Raw genomic sequence first — 15,071 nt, 5'->3', positions numbered from 1 at the left:
CGTGTGATCATGCAGCACTTTCACCTGCGAGCCTGCTGGTGGGCAGGGGCCGAACGGGGCCGCCCTGAGGCCTCCAGATGAGCAGGGCCTCCAGGGCCCGGGGGTCAGGCCGCTGCTGTAGGCTGGCCAGGTGGAGCTCCTGCCGGGGGAGATCCAGCTCTTGTCCCAGGCTGCGCTGGAGGCCTCTCCAGTGATCGCCCAGGAACTCCTCCGGCGACATCCCGACCAGCTGCAGAGTCAGTCCAGAGTCCAACGCTTGCTGAGTGGCCACCCACACGTGAACTTTGACCCCGGTCCAGACGGTGAACTTCCCGTCGCTCACGCTGATATTGAGCGCGTACGAGCCCTCCTCCAGGTGTTCGTCTGCCCAGATTTTGCCGTCAGCCTGGTCTACGGAGAAGCTCCTGCCGTCGGGACTCTGCGAGACCAGGCTGTAGGTCAGGACGTCCTGCACATCCTGGTCTGAGGCGTGGAGCCTGCCGACAACCCGGTTTGCAAACAGCCCTCCGGAGGTGGTGATGGAGACCTCAAGCGGCACCACAGACGGAGGATACTTGCTCTCCTCGGTGACATTGATGTTGACCACGCAGATGGAGGACAGGGGAGGGTGGCCGCTGTCTGTCACCTGGGCAAAGGTGGAGCACAAAAAATTAAATGATTTGATTTGTTCTTATGAAATATCATTGAAATGTAAAAGCTGGGACAGGTAACATGTCTGTTTCTCCTTATGCATTTACAGGTGTGCAGGTGTGTGTCTCCCTCCTCTCTAATGCTTTCTAATAAACTTTTTTCTCACTTGCAATCAAAGCAAAAACATTTGTATTTCACATTTCATATTAATCCTTTTGTTTCTTTGTTGTGATCAACCAAACACTGTCCAACCACTGTGATTTTTTTTTTTCTCCCTCTGACAGCAGAGAACAAAATGAAAAATGGAGCATTTTGGACTAAAGTATCATCTCTCAGCATCCCAAAATATATTTGTTCCAGCCAACAAAATCCATACAGTGCAGGACACGAATATGCACCATCAGCTGCAACCTGAAACAGCCTGAACCCTCAGAATAACCCCTTCTGTAAATGGATTATAGTGAAGAGTTGAAGCAGGGTCATTCTTCTGACTTTCATTTTTCCAGCTTAAATAATTCCTGTATTCAAACTCAGTCATCATTACTAGGTGTGCAGGGTCAGTCTTGACAGTTCAGAACCACAGAAAACCATAAAGACGACTTTGTTCTAACTTTTCTTCACCTCTCTGGACAGCACAGTGGCTGAGGCCGGGAGCGACGCTCAGCACTTCCAAAGCTGAGACAAACTTTCTAAGATGTCTTTCCTGCAGTGAGAGTTTGTGAGAGAAAGACAAGAGCTTCTCACCTGTATCTTGAGCTGATGGTGAGCTTTCACCTTCTTCCTGAGCGGAGCAGAGAGCGACAGCAGGCCGCCCTGGTCCACATGGAAACGGCGGTCCTCGTTCCCGCTGACAATGTGGAAGGAGAAAGGCGGGCCGTTCCTTGGGGTGTCTTTGTCCGTCACCACCAGCTGGAGGATGCTGCTGCCAACCGCCTCGCCCTCCTGCGGGACACATTTTTATTCAGTTTTGTGCTTCTAAGGATGTTCTCGTTATCCCAGCACCACAGAGCTCCAACATCGACCTCAGAGCTCCCATTAACCAGAGATTTAGTATGTTCTACCTCATGTTAAATCATTCACATGCAACACTGCCTGTATAGTTGCTCTGCCTATTTCATGACATCAAGCATGTGATGGGAGATACACTGCAACGTCATCCAGCTCATTCTGCAGGATTTAATCTGACAGTTAGAAATGTTCTGTCTGCAGGAACATGTGAAGCATTGATTATACTCAAACACACTCGGCTCACATCCATTTCACTCACACTGGCCTGTTTAGGCTCAGTGACTGGTGGGCAGTGTTGGTCAAGTTACTTGAAAAAAGTAATCAGTAACTAATTACAGATTACTCCCCCAAAAAAGTAATCCCGTTACTTTACTGATTACTTATTTTCAAAAGTAATTAATTACTTAGTTACTTAGTTACTTTTTAAAAACACGATTTGCAACCTGAATAGGTGATAAAGCGATAGATCTTTCAGCCCAATTCTACTTTTTCTGCATAATTCATCATACAAAATGTAATCAAATGGAAAAGTCTCTTTTTAAAACTTGTTTTATTAGTTTTAACTTTATGCATCAAGCAAAAATTAAATTATCTGCAACATTCTCTGACTAGAAGAAATTTGTTTAATATTTAAACCTATTTTCTGCACATTCCAAAAATTCTAAAATATTTTTTTGTGTGTGTTTACACTCAGTCTTTCACATAGATGCAAGTAAAACACAGCAGAAAATAAATAAAGTCAAAGACTAGCGGTCCTGTTGCTCTATTTTCACCTGTAAAGCAGTAGTAGGGTAGGCGGAGGTGTGCTCTGGTGCAGGTGTGCGGCAGCGGTCAGTGGAAGAATCCGCGAGTTTCTCTGTGAGTTTCCCATTACGTCGTTGCGCACTCGGTATTTGCTTGGAAGTTTAGGGTTTTTTTTCGCTGTAAAAAGAAGTTTTCTTCCCACGCACAACGGACGCTAATGTTTTTGTCACTTTTTATGGAATCAAACTCAAAGTAAGGTCAGTGCTTCCACACTTTAAACGCTGCACGCTCATACTCTCTCCCGCATTCATACATGTATATATCATGTATATATCTTTCTATCCTTCTATCTACTTAGCACTTTTAATTCTTATTCTCATTTTTATTTTCATGTCTATTTAAGCTTAATTTATAACAGTATTTATAACAGTATGTTTGCACTGAAGCAATTTCCTAATGTTGTAAACCCGCTCAACATTTGGCAATAAAACCCTTTCTGATTCTGATTCTGGTTCTGATTCGATATATGATCCATTGTTGATCTGCACACAGCTGTTGTCACGAACGTCGCACTCGCTTACGTCACTGTCATGAGATGTTCTCGCAAAAAAGAAATCACGGTTTTAGTAACGCAGTAACGCAGCGTTCCTACGGGAAAGTAACGGTAATCTAATTACCGTTTTTGCAATAGTAATCCCTTACTTTACTCGTTACCTGAAAAAAGTAATCAGATTACACGTTACAAGTAACGCGTTACTGCCCATCTCTGCTGGTGGGTGAATGGATGGATAGATGGATGGATAAATGAATGATTGAATGAATTGGTGGATTGATAGCGTGGTGGGTGGATGGATGGATGTCAAATATCTTATGTGTGCTGGACAGAGCCACACTGATCACACTCTTCCTGTTTAGCACTCCAGCCGTGTTTACTGGTCATTTAAAGAACAGCTGGCATGTCTGTACAGCTCAGAGACACTTCGGCATCGTTTCATGGAAGCTGTTTGTAGAGTGACTCCCTCCTGTTTCCACTGACTGTGCCAGAAAATAATGAAGACCTTCAGCTGTTTGCTGTGATGGATTACCTACTATCTCAACTAATTTAAGAGGCTTTGCATGCTGATTTTCATATTGTAGGGAATTAATAGAAACCAGAGCTTCCTGGAAAAATAGGTTATCAATCTAAAAACATGCGGCGTGCTTTGGGAGAGGATGCATCAGAGTTAATGGACTAAAATGTGCAACACCTCCGAGAGAGGACCTTTAAACTTCCAACTACAGCACGCCTCACAGGACGCAGGAGAGACGAAGCTCAGCTTCATGATAGCGAGACCAATGTGCAGGTGGAACGTGCAATTATCTTAAAGCTGCATTCTTTCTGAGTTTCTTCATCAGGCAGAGCTGGCTGCGGAGCTGTCGGCAGATGGGACGATAACCCAGAGTCCGGATTTGTCCTCACACTGGCAGTTTGGCAGTGTTTCGGTCCTGAATCAGTGACTCGATGGAAGTTTGCGAGCTGGCGGGGGAAAAAGTAACTGTCAGTGAGGCGCTGCGATGGGACTGCCAGCAGCGTGAATTCATGTCCACGCACGCAGGCATGTGGGCATCCACATCCCAATGAAGCATCCAAAAATACACACTGGAGCGAAAGCTTTGACTTTGCAACGTAATTAGGAGTTTCAGGTGAGAGCGAAACGCTGACGTCTTTCTGCCGCTTTGATCCCTGAAAGCTCAGAAACCGCTCTGATGACGGAGCAGCATATATCCACCTGTCACAGAGAGTACTGACAGGTGGATAAACGGTCACCTGTAGTGAGCTCTCTTTAATTACCTGCAGCCATCAGGTCATCTGTCTCCATTATCACCTTGTTAGGCCGAGCAGCTGCTTTACGGGGACGCCTTAACCGCTTGTCTCTGTCTGTGTTTATCCACAGGTGTCAAAAGTCACACAGGACTGTAACTGTGGCGCCCTCCCTGAGGACAGCCGAGCTTATTAATGACAGGTGATTCATTCTGGCCGGTTCTGGGTACACACACGTATTTCTTTCCCTCGACATAACTCTCTTTTTCCTGACGCAGGCGTGTGGTGCAGTCATGATTGTGTCTTTTTAAAGCTGCAGAGCCACATTACATATCTGCAGGGTGACAGAGTGATTATAAACCTGGGCATGAGGCGGGGGAATATATGGACCACTGAGCTTGGATCAAAAAACAACAAATGTACAAAAAAAATGGGGATGTTTTTCTTAGAAAGTTACACATAAGGGATAAAACAGCGGAGAACTTCTCCGAGATTAAAATCACTACTTAAGAAGCAAACCTTTGACCTGAGAATATAAAGTCTGAATATTTACAGAACATGGTGAGACTCTCTCATTACCCCTCAAATGTGGTGTATTGGGCTCATTGCAGCTCATTTTAAAGCTTGTTTTCTAGGTCAACTCGAACAGCAGCAGGAACACGAGTTGGAATCTGGGGAATATCTGTCAGCATAATAATAACATTAATATTTTAAATGAATAAAGGCTTCCAGCCTGGGTGGGTGACGCTCGGGTCGTTGTACCTGCAGCAGCAGACTGTGGTTGACCTGAGAGAAGACGGGCGGGTTGTCGTTGACGTCGTTGACGGTGACGGCGACGAGGACGGCCGAGGACAGAGGTGGGCTGCCTTCGTCTGCTGCCTGCACCGTTAGGGAGTAGTGAGGGATCTGCAGATGAGGAGAGAGTTTTCACGTGACCTGCTGCTTCTTTAGTGCGACGCAGCTCACATTGCTCCTGAGCACGCTCACCTCCTCTCTGTCCAGCGCAGTGCGGACAGTGATGTCACCGCTGCGAGCGTCGACGGAGAACTGTTGCAGAAGGTCGCCGCTCACAATCGAGTAGCGCAGCAGGTTATTGACTGGGCCATCCTCATCTGTGGCAGTTACCTGGACATGGAGAAAAAGCAAGGATGAAAATCGGGAGAGGAATAACTGCGCCTACCTCTTTGGAGGTCAGGGGTCACACAAAACATCCCCACGACACACCGACAAATTGAGTTGCGAGTGGGTCAAAGGTCACGGAGAGCTGAGCTCTGTGCGAAGGTCTGAATGTGGCTCCTTGGCTGGAGGACTCTTCACATCCAGCCTCTCAAGCTTTCAGCAGCTGCGTCCGCACAGCGTGCATCTTCCTCACAACAGCGCACTCGTTCTCACCTTCATTTAAATGAGGATTAGATTGGACTTGGATTTTTGCCTCTTCAGCTTCAGTATCATTATCATACTTTTGTTCTCTCTAACATAATAACTTCAATGAGTCATCCAGTTAATCTGGGTTGGTTCGACTGTAACATTATTATTAAAAGTCAAAACTTGATAATAGATTAAAAAAAGACTGAAAATGAATAATGCCGTGTTTTGAAGTTGTCCCGCCCGACTTCTCCTCCTCTGTGACTGCAACTAACGAATCCTTTCATTCCGCTACCAGAACCTCTGTCTCGTTATTTAAAGGTGAGCCTGACGACGTGGGAACAAATGACAAGAAAAACGAGGAGGAGAGAATCACGCAGCCCAGCTGTGACCGTCGGGAGGCGGTGAGCTGTGTTATCTCTGCTGCTGGCCTGAAAGGATGACGCTGACGTGCTGCTGAACAACTGCATGTGTGTGCGTGCTCCTCCCGTGCTGTTATTAATGTGTGTGAATGATGTTTTTCATCACTTGTTTTCTTTACATTAGCACGTGTTATGAGATCATCAGCTTGCATGAGCACTAAATACATGCAGATTGCCCCTCAGCTGTGAAGCTGTCAGTGCATCTCTGTGTACGACCTGGGGAACATTGTTAATTAAAAGCTTGAGCATGTGCTACATAAACCCAGCATGCGGACTCCATACAGAACAACGACCGACCTCGTGTGAGTCACACCTCTCACCTTCATCACTAGGCGCCCAGGTGATAGATCCTCCAACACCTCGGCACTGTAGTCACTGCGCCCAAACACCGGCGGGTTGTCGTTCACGTCTGTCACGTTAATGATGACCGTGGCGATGTCACTGAGTGGCGACTTCCCACGGCTCCCCTCCACAGACAGGTAGTACTCCCGGGAAACCTCAAAATCCAGCGGGGCCACGAGGGTCACGAGGCCTGCATGAAGGGAAACGGCTGGTTTGATCACGTGCTCCGACACTGGTGCTAAATTTGCTCAAAATTCCATCCTCGCCTCGAGAAGCAGGAGACACGGGACAGGAGAGAAGAGTTGAGCTCAGTAAATCAGAGTGCCCTCGCTTCCTTCCTCTTTCCCTGCAGTACAAACTTCCCTCCTTCTGTGTATGGTATCATGTGACACGCCTCTGTGCATTCTCACCTGGACAGTAAGTCCACTGCACAGCTTTTATCACCACTCAGCAGCTCTGCAGCCAATGTGTTAAAGCAATAAGCTGAATGCCTTGCTTAAGAGCGCTGATCGTAGCTGATAGTGGAGAAGTGAACACCTCGTACATTAGATCAAACACTGCTCATATTTCTGAGGGTTTGCGGAGGCACGCACACTGTGCAGTTACAAACACATTACAGGGAAACGCTCACAAGTGGGTACAAGACCGAAACCGGCACATGAATTCTTTCATAATTACTGTTTTGATGAAGCCCTTCGACCAATCAGAAACTGGGGATGATAGGCCTTTTTAATGGCGCTGCCAAAAGGCAGATAAAGTAAACTGGACTCAACCTTTTTACATCTCTTTCAATTTTAATTAAGTGGTGCAGGTAACTGGGTCACATCACCTGGATGGAGCCCTCACTCTCCTCACTGTTGATCTGTTGTATCTGGTGGCTCAGAGCAGGCGGCCTGCTAATCAGAAGGTTGCTTTGTGAGCTCGACTTCCCACGATTCAATGTGCACCATGAGCCACAAGCGGCCCCACAAAGTCTGTATGTATTTAGTCCCTGTGTGACCAACCGACTCCAGGAGTTTGGACACATTTTTAACGCTCCTCACACCCACTCTGCTCCTACACCACATCCTTTATCTCGGACCTCACTTCCTGTTTTATTTTGAAAGCTGTTCCTTGTGCTTTGCGTCTGTTTTTGTTTCCCCCGTGTCGTGTTCGGTGTCTCATTCTGCCCAGCTGCTTACACTTCCCTGATAACCTTTTTAGTGTTTCTCAGCCTCACTGTGGGTTTCTTATAATTCCAGTTACTCTCCCAGTGGGTCATAGTTTTGCCCTCTTTGGACTCAACCCTAAATGAAGAGCTCATTTTCAGTTCAACCCTCCATCCACACTGACCCTCCACGGGACCAAAGCTGCACCTCTCAGGGGCCGGCACTGGTCCCCGGGACAAATGTTTGACACCCGTGATTTAAAAGCTTAAACTGATGACTTTAATAAAATAAACCAAGCTTCTTTGTGAAAAATGAAATCTTTACAATTATGAATTTTATTCACAGCAAAAAGCAGAAAAACCATGAAGAATGTGAGAGCGTGACAGCAGCTCCTGACGGGTTGATTCACATCTGCGCTAATGTGCGCTGGTGTGTGTGGGCTCAAAGAAAATAATCAGAGAGCCAAGACATCAAGTCCAGGCTAGCTTGCTTTTGACGAGTCCTGTCATTCACGACTCGTTTCACTGGAAGCTGCCACGGTGCGTCTCCCTCTTCATTAACATCTCTGATCTCACCCACATGATTTGGTGACACAAATGACCTCTGGGCGTAATGGCGCATTACCGGCAAATGTCAAAGGAGGGATTTTGGAGCGTTTTCAGCTCACACATTCCTCAAGTTCGCAGCCTGTGAAAGATCAGTAACGTTCAGTGAAGTAACAGAAACACATTTTACAAACTTGGCAGGAAGTCCGCGATTTCACTTTTTACTCTGCAGATTTACTATTTTTTTCCTCCCTTTGTGTCACCGCTGCAATTCTGTGCCATTAACTAACTTTCAGTGCATGGTAATGTTTCCCAACAACTACTAAAAAAGACATAAAGTCTAAGAGGAAATGTGCGGAACACTAACAGAGCAGCCCGCCTCGAAGCTTGGTTTCAGATCTCCACCCACATTACTGAGCACAGCCCTGAAAGACAAACGCTGCTAAACATTAAAGCCTCTGGAAAATTCTTGGATCATCCGGAATCAGGTTAAAGGCAGCTCGGATCATCGGGGTTTTCTACAGCAGCTTTTCTCGCACTGTTGGAAGCAGCAAGCTCAGCTTCAAGCTCAGTAGAGTCTTCATTCTGGTCCCAACAACCCCCCAACAACTCGGCCACGAAGCATCAAAAGATGCTGATCACGAGTGTCTCCATGGAGGGCAGAGTCAACTCATATATTTATCAGAAGGTGGAGGAGGCCCTAGAAATCCTAAAAGTCAGGCAAACAAGACAAAAGTACAAGAAAATAAAGAAAATAAAGACCAATAGATCCATTCATCCATTTTCTTTCACTTATCATCTGGGCCCTGAGCAGCAAAGCCCTCCCTCTCCCCCATCACCTCCCCATACTGCCAGGGAAGCCTGAGTGCTCTAAACACTCTTTAGATTAGGATTACATCACAGAGAGGAAGCTGTTAGACTGTCTGTTTATAATGGTCAGCCAATCAGAACAAAGCCAGCTTCAAGGGCTTAAACAGCTTGTTTCAGACAGAGGATGAACTGAGGTCCAGTGCGAGAAAAAGAAGGATTATTTTGAACTGTGACTCATGTGAAGCTGCTGTAATCCAGCCCAAGAATCAAACTGTGATGCTATAAACTGTTCATCTCAAATCCTATAACTGAAACGATGATGCATGGAAGACTTTTGTTTCCAGCTTGACGTTGTGTTTTTGCCTGAGCAGAAGCGTGAAGTGACACGTCACTGAGGTTTTCCTCATTTGTGTGATGGCGCTGTCTTTTGGTTCTGGAGCTTACACAGCTCGCAGAGATTTGTGCGCTCTGGCTCACAGTACAGAGCTGCAGTAAGAGAGAAAAAGTGCTGTGTGTCCGGTGTGTGACAAACAGCATTTGATCCAGGGGCGATTCTAGGATCAGAGCTTTGGGGTGCTGAGCACCCAGAGAGCTGCCCATCCAGGCAAGGTAAACTTTCCTTGTCACGATGAGACTTCTTCCCTGTCTCTGTCAGTCCCTGCATCCTTAAATGTCTCCCGTTGTCCCGAGTTCCCTCTGACTGTCCCCTTGGTGCATTTAAACCCCTGGTCCTCCCTGTCCTCGTCCTCTGTTGTCTTCATCTCCATTATCAGTCATCATAATTTTACCATCTCTGTGCAAGTCTGCAAATTTCTTTATTAAATCATAAGATTCTTAAATTCATCAAGTCTCTCTGTGCCTGGGTCCTCGTCACAAAACATGACATCACTGTTTTGTACATTTTAACACAATTTAATCCCCACATTTGTGAAAGAAAAGCAAAACACTTTTTTGAAAAGTCTGTAACAAAACCATCAAATCTGATCAAGGTTATTTAAATGCTGCAAAAGAAGAATGGATTGGAATTTTTAAAAAATACATATACTAATAATGGATTGCATTCATATAGCAGGGCCCTCAAAGTGCTTTACAATTCCACTATTCATTCACTCACTGGTGGAGGCAGCTACAGTTGGTGACAGAAGCGAGGCTGCCATATCGCGCCATCGGCCCCTCTGGCCTCACCAGTAGGCGGCAGGTGAAGTGTCTTGCCCAAGGACACAACGACCGAGACCGTCCGAGCCAGGGCTCGAACCGACAACCTGTCGGTTACAAGACGAACTGCCAACTCTTTGAGCCACGATCGCAGTTTCCTAACCTTAATTACTGCGGGAGAATAATGAATGATGCTCACTGTGAGTAAAAAGTAAGCTGAGTGCATTTGTTTGGACAGAGATTCACTTTTAGTGTATTATAATACAATAGAGATACATAAAAATACACTCCAAAAATAGAAGAGTCCTTGAAATGTACAAAATATTATTAAAAAATGTAAAAAAACTGAGACACCTTAGCCTCTGGTACAATGTATACAATGTATGAAAAGATCTTTACTGCAGATACTAATATGGCTCTGCAGATTTTTTCTTGTCTTTTATCCTCTGCCGCCTCAGCTTGAGGTTGGCAAATCTGTCTATCACATTTTGGTGTTCAAGTCTCTCAAGCATTTCTTTCTCAACTGACATCACAGCCAGGTGCTGGAGTCTGCTTTGACCCATGGTCCTTCTCAGCCAGGTATGGAGCTGACTCAAGACACTAAAAGACCTCTCACAGCTCCAGCTGCTAACTGGGTTTGTTAGGGCAACCTGAATAACAGTTTTCAGTTCGGGGAAGATCTGATTATCCAGAAGATTGTACAATGTTAACATATCTGGAATGGCACCAGCCTCACTCTTGAGCTTCAAAAAGTCTCTGGCAACCGTGACTTCCTCTGACTGAAGCTCAATATGGTAATGCAGTGCCAGGGCTGACAACCCAGTTTGTTTTGCAGACTGTGTATAGCAGCTTTAACATAGGGAGAACACAACTTCCAGATTGTACGAGTAAAATTAGTTTTTCTTTGCCAGTTTAACAGTTTCTGTTGTGCCTGTTAGTACTCCCTGTCTGTTTTCTTACCTGGTTCTTCCTGACCTTGTACTTTCTCCTCATGTTCTCCTCTTTCCTCTCTCCCTCTTTGGACTGACAATCATACACAAATAGATTGTATTCAATTAGATTAAAAAATACTATTAAGATCACTAATAAAAAAAAGTCCTCTCTCAGTTTACTTTTAACCAAAAGGCAAATAACCAAACCACATGTACATCTAATAAAGGATATAAATATTGAAACACTGATCCAACATTATCCTTTATTGATGGATCATTTGATTTTACACTTTTACCTGAATGTGGCTCCTTTTTTTGAAAAAACTACCTCATATCCATTATGAACCTGGCTGTCTCTCTATACGCAAACAAACACACACACACAACAGGAGTTATAAGGTTAATGGGCATCCAGTCAGTTAGCTAGTTAGTACCTTGGGTTCAATATCGGCACATATGACAAAATAACCAGTTTCTCTCATTACATTTAAAACAGGACGGTGGTAACAACAGTAGGCTGCGGACAATGTTACGTTTTACATTTTAAATAGGCTGCATACATTTAAATAGGAGCAACAGGACGGTCAAATGTTGCTGATTTTACTACAGAGCAGGACGGATTGTAGGGTAGCAAACACAGTCGGAAAACACGTTTTCAACACTGCAGGTTACCTGGTGTAATATTTTTCAGCTAAAAAGAAACATGGCCTGACTCCTACCTAACTATATAAAGAGTAACTGAAGGTTAAAGGCAGCTAACATGTCCTGTTTTAAGCCAGGCACTTACACCTCTGCTCCGCTGCGTCTCAGCCACCATCGCTCTGGCAGCAACGGCGCTAGAGCCCGAGCAGGGGAGAGCTGGAACAAACCACTTTGGGAGGGGGGAGGGGTTATCTATACTTTTGTTGTTAAAATGTTCCATCTCAATTATGTACTGTATGCTGAAGCACCCCCAAAAATGGGCTAAAAAAATGGGCTAAAATCGCCCCTGATTTGATCAGAGGCCGGAGGGAGATTTACTATTTACGACCGCGTACTCCACAATATGCTCGGAGATGTTTATGGATGATGCACAGGATCAATAATTGATTCAATTCTGAATCATTCTGCAGACATCAAAAAACTCAAATCATAAATTATCCACAAGCCAGTGAGTCACTCATCTCTAATCGTGCTGTGGATGGATGAGTATTGATTGGAAATTAACTTTGAGAAAAACAGGAGAAACTGGAGCTTCTGCTGTTTGTGAATCATCTCAGACAGAAAGCTGAACTCTTCCTGTTGGCGATTCCCGCCGGAGGCGTGCGAGCTTCCGACACACAAACAGCACTCCCTCTTCTGCAGGGGGAAGGATCCATTCATAAAACACACGATTCAGGTCAAACACAACCCGCTCGCCTGGAATTCTTCACTGACATAGCATCGACCAGCTCAAAGTTCACCAAACTAAAAATAACTACGCTGACCAATCATATTCTCACATCCTGTATGCTGGGTAAATATGAAACTAGTGTCAGCCGGCTGTTAAAAAAACAAAACAATCACAGAACTATTTCTGCTGTCCAGAGAGCAGCTGCATGAAGGACCGTCACACACTCATGCAAGCGTGAGTGTGTGCTGCAGGCTGACAGCGCTTCAAACTGAGAATAAGTAAAGACATGTGAGTTAGTGACCTGCGTTGTTGCAGAGGCTGCATCGATCAGTGAAATCGCTAAACTGCTGGAACTGTGGTGCTGCTCGCTGGTCTCTTTGCTCTGGTGTGCAGGCCGAGCCAACAGTTTCACACTTTTCCATTTCAGCTTTAAAGTGTCATACGAACCAAAAATAACCTGCAATCTCAGTGAATCCCATCTAGTTGAGATTCTGATCGTCTTGTCTTGTCTTTTCAAAATAAACAGATGAGTGCACCTCTTCTGGCCTTTAATGATTTATTGGCAACGAGCTGTGAGTCCCACACTGCAGTTCAGTCCGACTGTTAAACCCAGCAGAGGGCGAAGCTCGCGAGCGCTCGCTGCACCACCTGCAGCATTAATAAAGCCTCTCTGCACCAAGGCAACAGTCTTAATCCTTTTTAAAAACATCTGCAGGTAGAAAAACTTAAACCTTGTGATTATTTGTCCAAAATGATTAAACTGTTTAAATTCAGACTGAGCCCAAAGCATTTCCTTTACCTGAATATTAATGCAGAGGAAATATTACCGTTGTCATGAATTTAAATACTCAGCTAATTAGTGAGCCTCTAGTCACCCATAGCAATAAAAGTTGTATATCGTTTTGTTGTAAAGTAACAAAAGTGGAGAAAACTCTGTCACAATAAATTAATCTCAACCAACGGTCCCATTTTCTCTTTGTGCTTTTATTCTGAAATCCTTTTTGTGTCTATATTTACTGTTAGCGAGTGGTCACCTGATATTTGGTTTAGCATCTTTCAGCCCTTTGTTTTGGCTTGTCTGTTTTCAGCTGACTAACCCTCACTCATTATTTCTGCTGCTGTTTTCTTTTCTCCAGCTGAAAGGACCTATATAATAAGAATAATAACAACTATTATTATTGTTGTTGTTGTTGTTGTTGTTATTATTATTTGATATGTGGCTTGTTTCTGGGGGGCCGGGTAAATGCCGCTCAGGTGTAAAGCTCACCTGTACCTGTACGCCTAATAATAATAATAAAAATAATAATGGATTGCATTTATATAGCGCTTTTCGATACCCTCAAAGCGCTTTACAATTCCACTATTCACTATTGCCTAAGCGCAATAATGAAACGCCGAGTGTTTCGTGTAATCAGCTGTTCTGACCTGTTCGTGAGTCCAGCTGGAAGCGGCCGTCCTCGTTCCCAGAGATGATACGGTACACGATGGGATCCGGGGAGCTGCTGTCTCTGGTGAGCGCAGACACGCTCAGCACCTCCGACCCGACCGCCGAGGACTCTGGGAGCTGGGCGGTGTACTCGGAGCTCATGAAGACGGGCTGGTAGTCGTCCAGAGAGACCACATCCACTGTCACCGTGGCAACAGAGTGGAGGTGACGAGGCAGGCCGCGGTCGGTGGCCTTCACCTTTAGCTCGAATGTGGTCGGAGTTTCAGGGTTCAGGGGTCGTTCCAGCCGTAGGATCCCCGAAAACTCGTCCAGAGAGAAGTAGCCGTCATCGCCGGACAGGAGGGAGTACTTCACCTCGGAGTTTATACCTGAGCACAGGAACACGGATAGGTAAGGTGTGTGAGGATGTCTCACCTGCTTCTCTGCATCAGGTCATCACTTTTAATAGCGACCTTATCCTGCTCAGGTTAGAATCATAAAGACTAAAGCAGTGAAATCTCTTATAGAGACAGACTGTATAAGCAGACGGCTTTAATCAATATGTTAATATAAATAAATGTAACTATATAAATAAATATACTCAGGTCATCAAGAAACAAATACGTCTCCATTTTACTGTCAGCCGATCCCAGCTGTGATTGGCTGACAGTAAATGAGGCCCTGAGCCAATGAACAGAAGCTGTTCTCCCCTTGAGTTCAGGTGTTTTGGATCCACTGAAGGTGTTTCAGGAAGTTTGTGAAACCCCGGATGACGGGACTTTGATTTTGCAGAGATGAAAGTCCAACATGTTTGTTTTGAGTTATCCAAAATTGTTTCGAGAGTGTAACTGGAGGCCATCCAGAGTCAGGTTATTACTTTGGTTTGTTGGGTGTGACTGATCCTTTTATCCAAACAGAAAAATATGAATTAGTCAAGAAACTGTTATCTAAGCCACATCTGGATTTCCACATAGCGCCAATTAAAAGAATCAAAAGAAAGAATAATCAGCGCACGCTTTGAACTCTCCGGGCTGTAAACATGAAAAAACACGAAGCATCCAGGAGATCCCACTGTTTCTGCACAGTTACACATTTACAGTGGGAGTGTGTGGGTGAAAAGCCCAGCATGTGTGTTTCTAATGAAAACCACTGATGATAAAAATGACCCTCCCCATGAGGAGGCTCGTTAACCACTAACTCCAGAGCAATAAGTAGAACATTCAGATTCCCGCAGAGCTCGTGAAATAACGCCTCTATTTTTCTCACTCTTTTTATTCGTTGTCTGATCTCCTGCTGAACAGACTAAGCAGCCTAAAGATGTCACTACGGGTAAAGGTCAAACACTTTGTGTTGGTTTTTCAGAGGATTAGC

General features: G+C 45.0%; 1 protein-coding gene across 1 annotated transcript in view; it reads right to left on the bottom strand.

The window, feature by feature from the left end:
- The window catches only part of fat2 (FAT atypical cadherin 2), a 102,123-nt gene that overhangs the window by 27,796 nt on the left and 59,256 nt on the right, over positions 1 to 15,071 (bottom strand). Inside the window, exons 16-21 of the mRNA XM_085418036.1 lie at positions 13,700 to 14,089; positions 6,291 to 6,502; positions 5,171 to 5,308; positions 4,946 to 5,089; positions 1,375 to 1,572; positions 25 to 625 (exon numbers count right to left, since the gene is read on the bottom strand). Of these exons, the coding sequence (XP_085274162.1) occupies positions 25 to 625; positions 1,375 to 1,572; positions 4,946 to 5,089; positions 5,171 to 5,308; positions 6,291 to 6,502; positions 13,700 to 14,089 (1,683 nt within the window). The remainder of the gene's footprint in view (positions 1 to 24; positions 626 to 1,374; positions 1,573 to 4,945; positions 5,090 to 5,170; positions 5,309 to 6,290; positions 6,503 to 13,699; positions 14,090 to 15,071) is intronic.

The sequence above is a fragment of the Rhamphochromis longiceps genome, linkage group LG2, assembly GCF_057381845.1.
Source record: "Rhamphochromis longiceps isolate RC_006_pf linkage group LG2, R_longiceps_female_GT1.1, whole genome shotgun sequence".
Taxonomy (NCBI): Eukaryota; Metazoa; Chordata; class Actinopteri; order Cichliformes; family Cichlidae; genus Rhamphochromis; species Rhamphochromis longiceps.
Note: the sequence above shows the minus strand (reverse complement) of the source record. Positions and strands in the feature narration are given on the sequence as shown.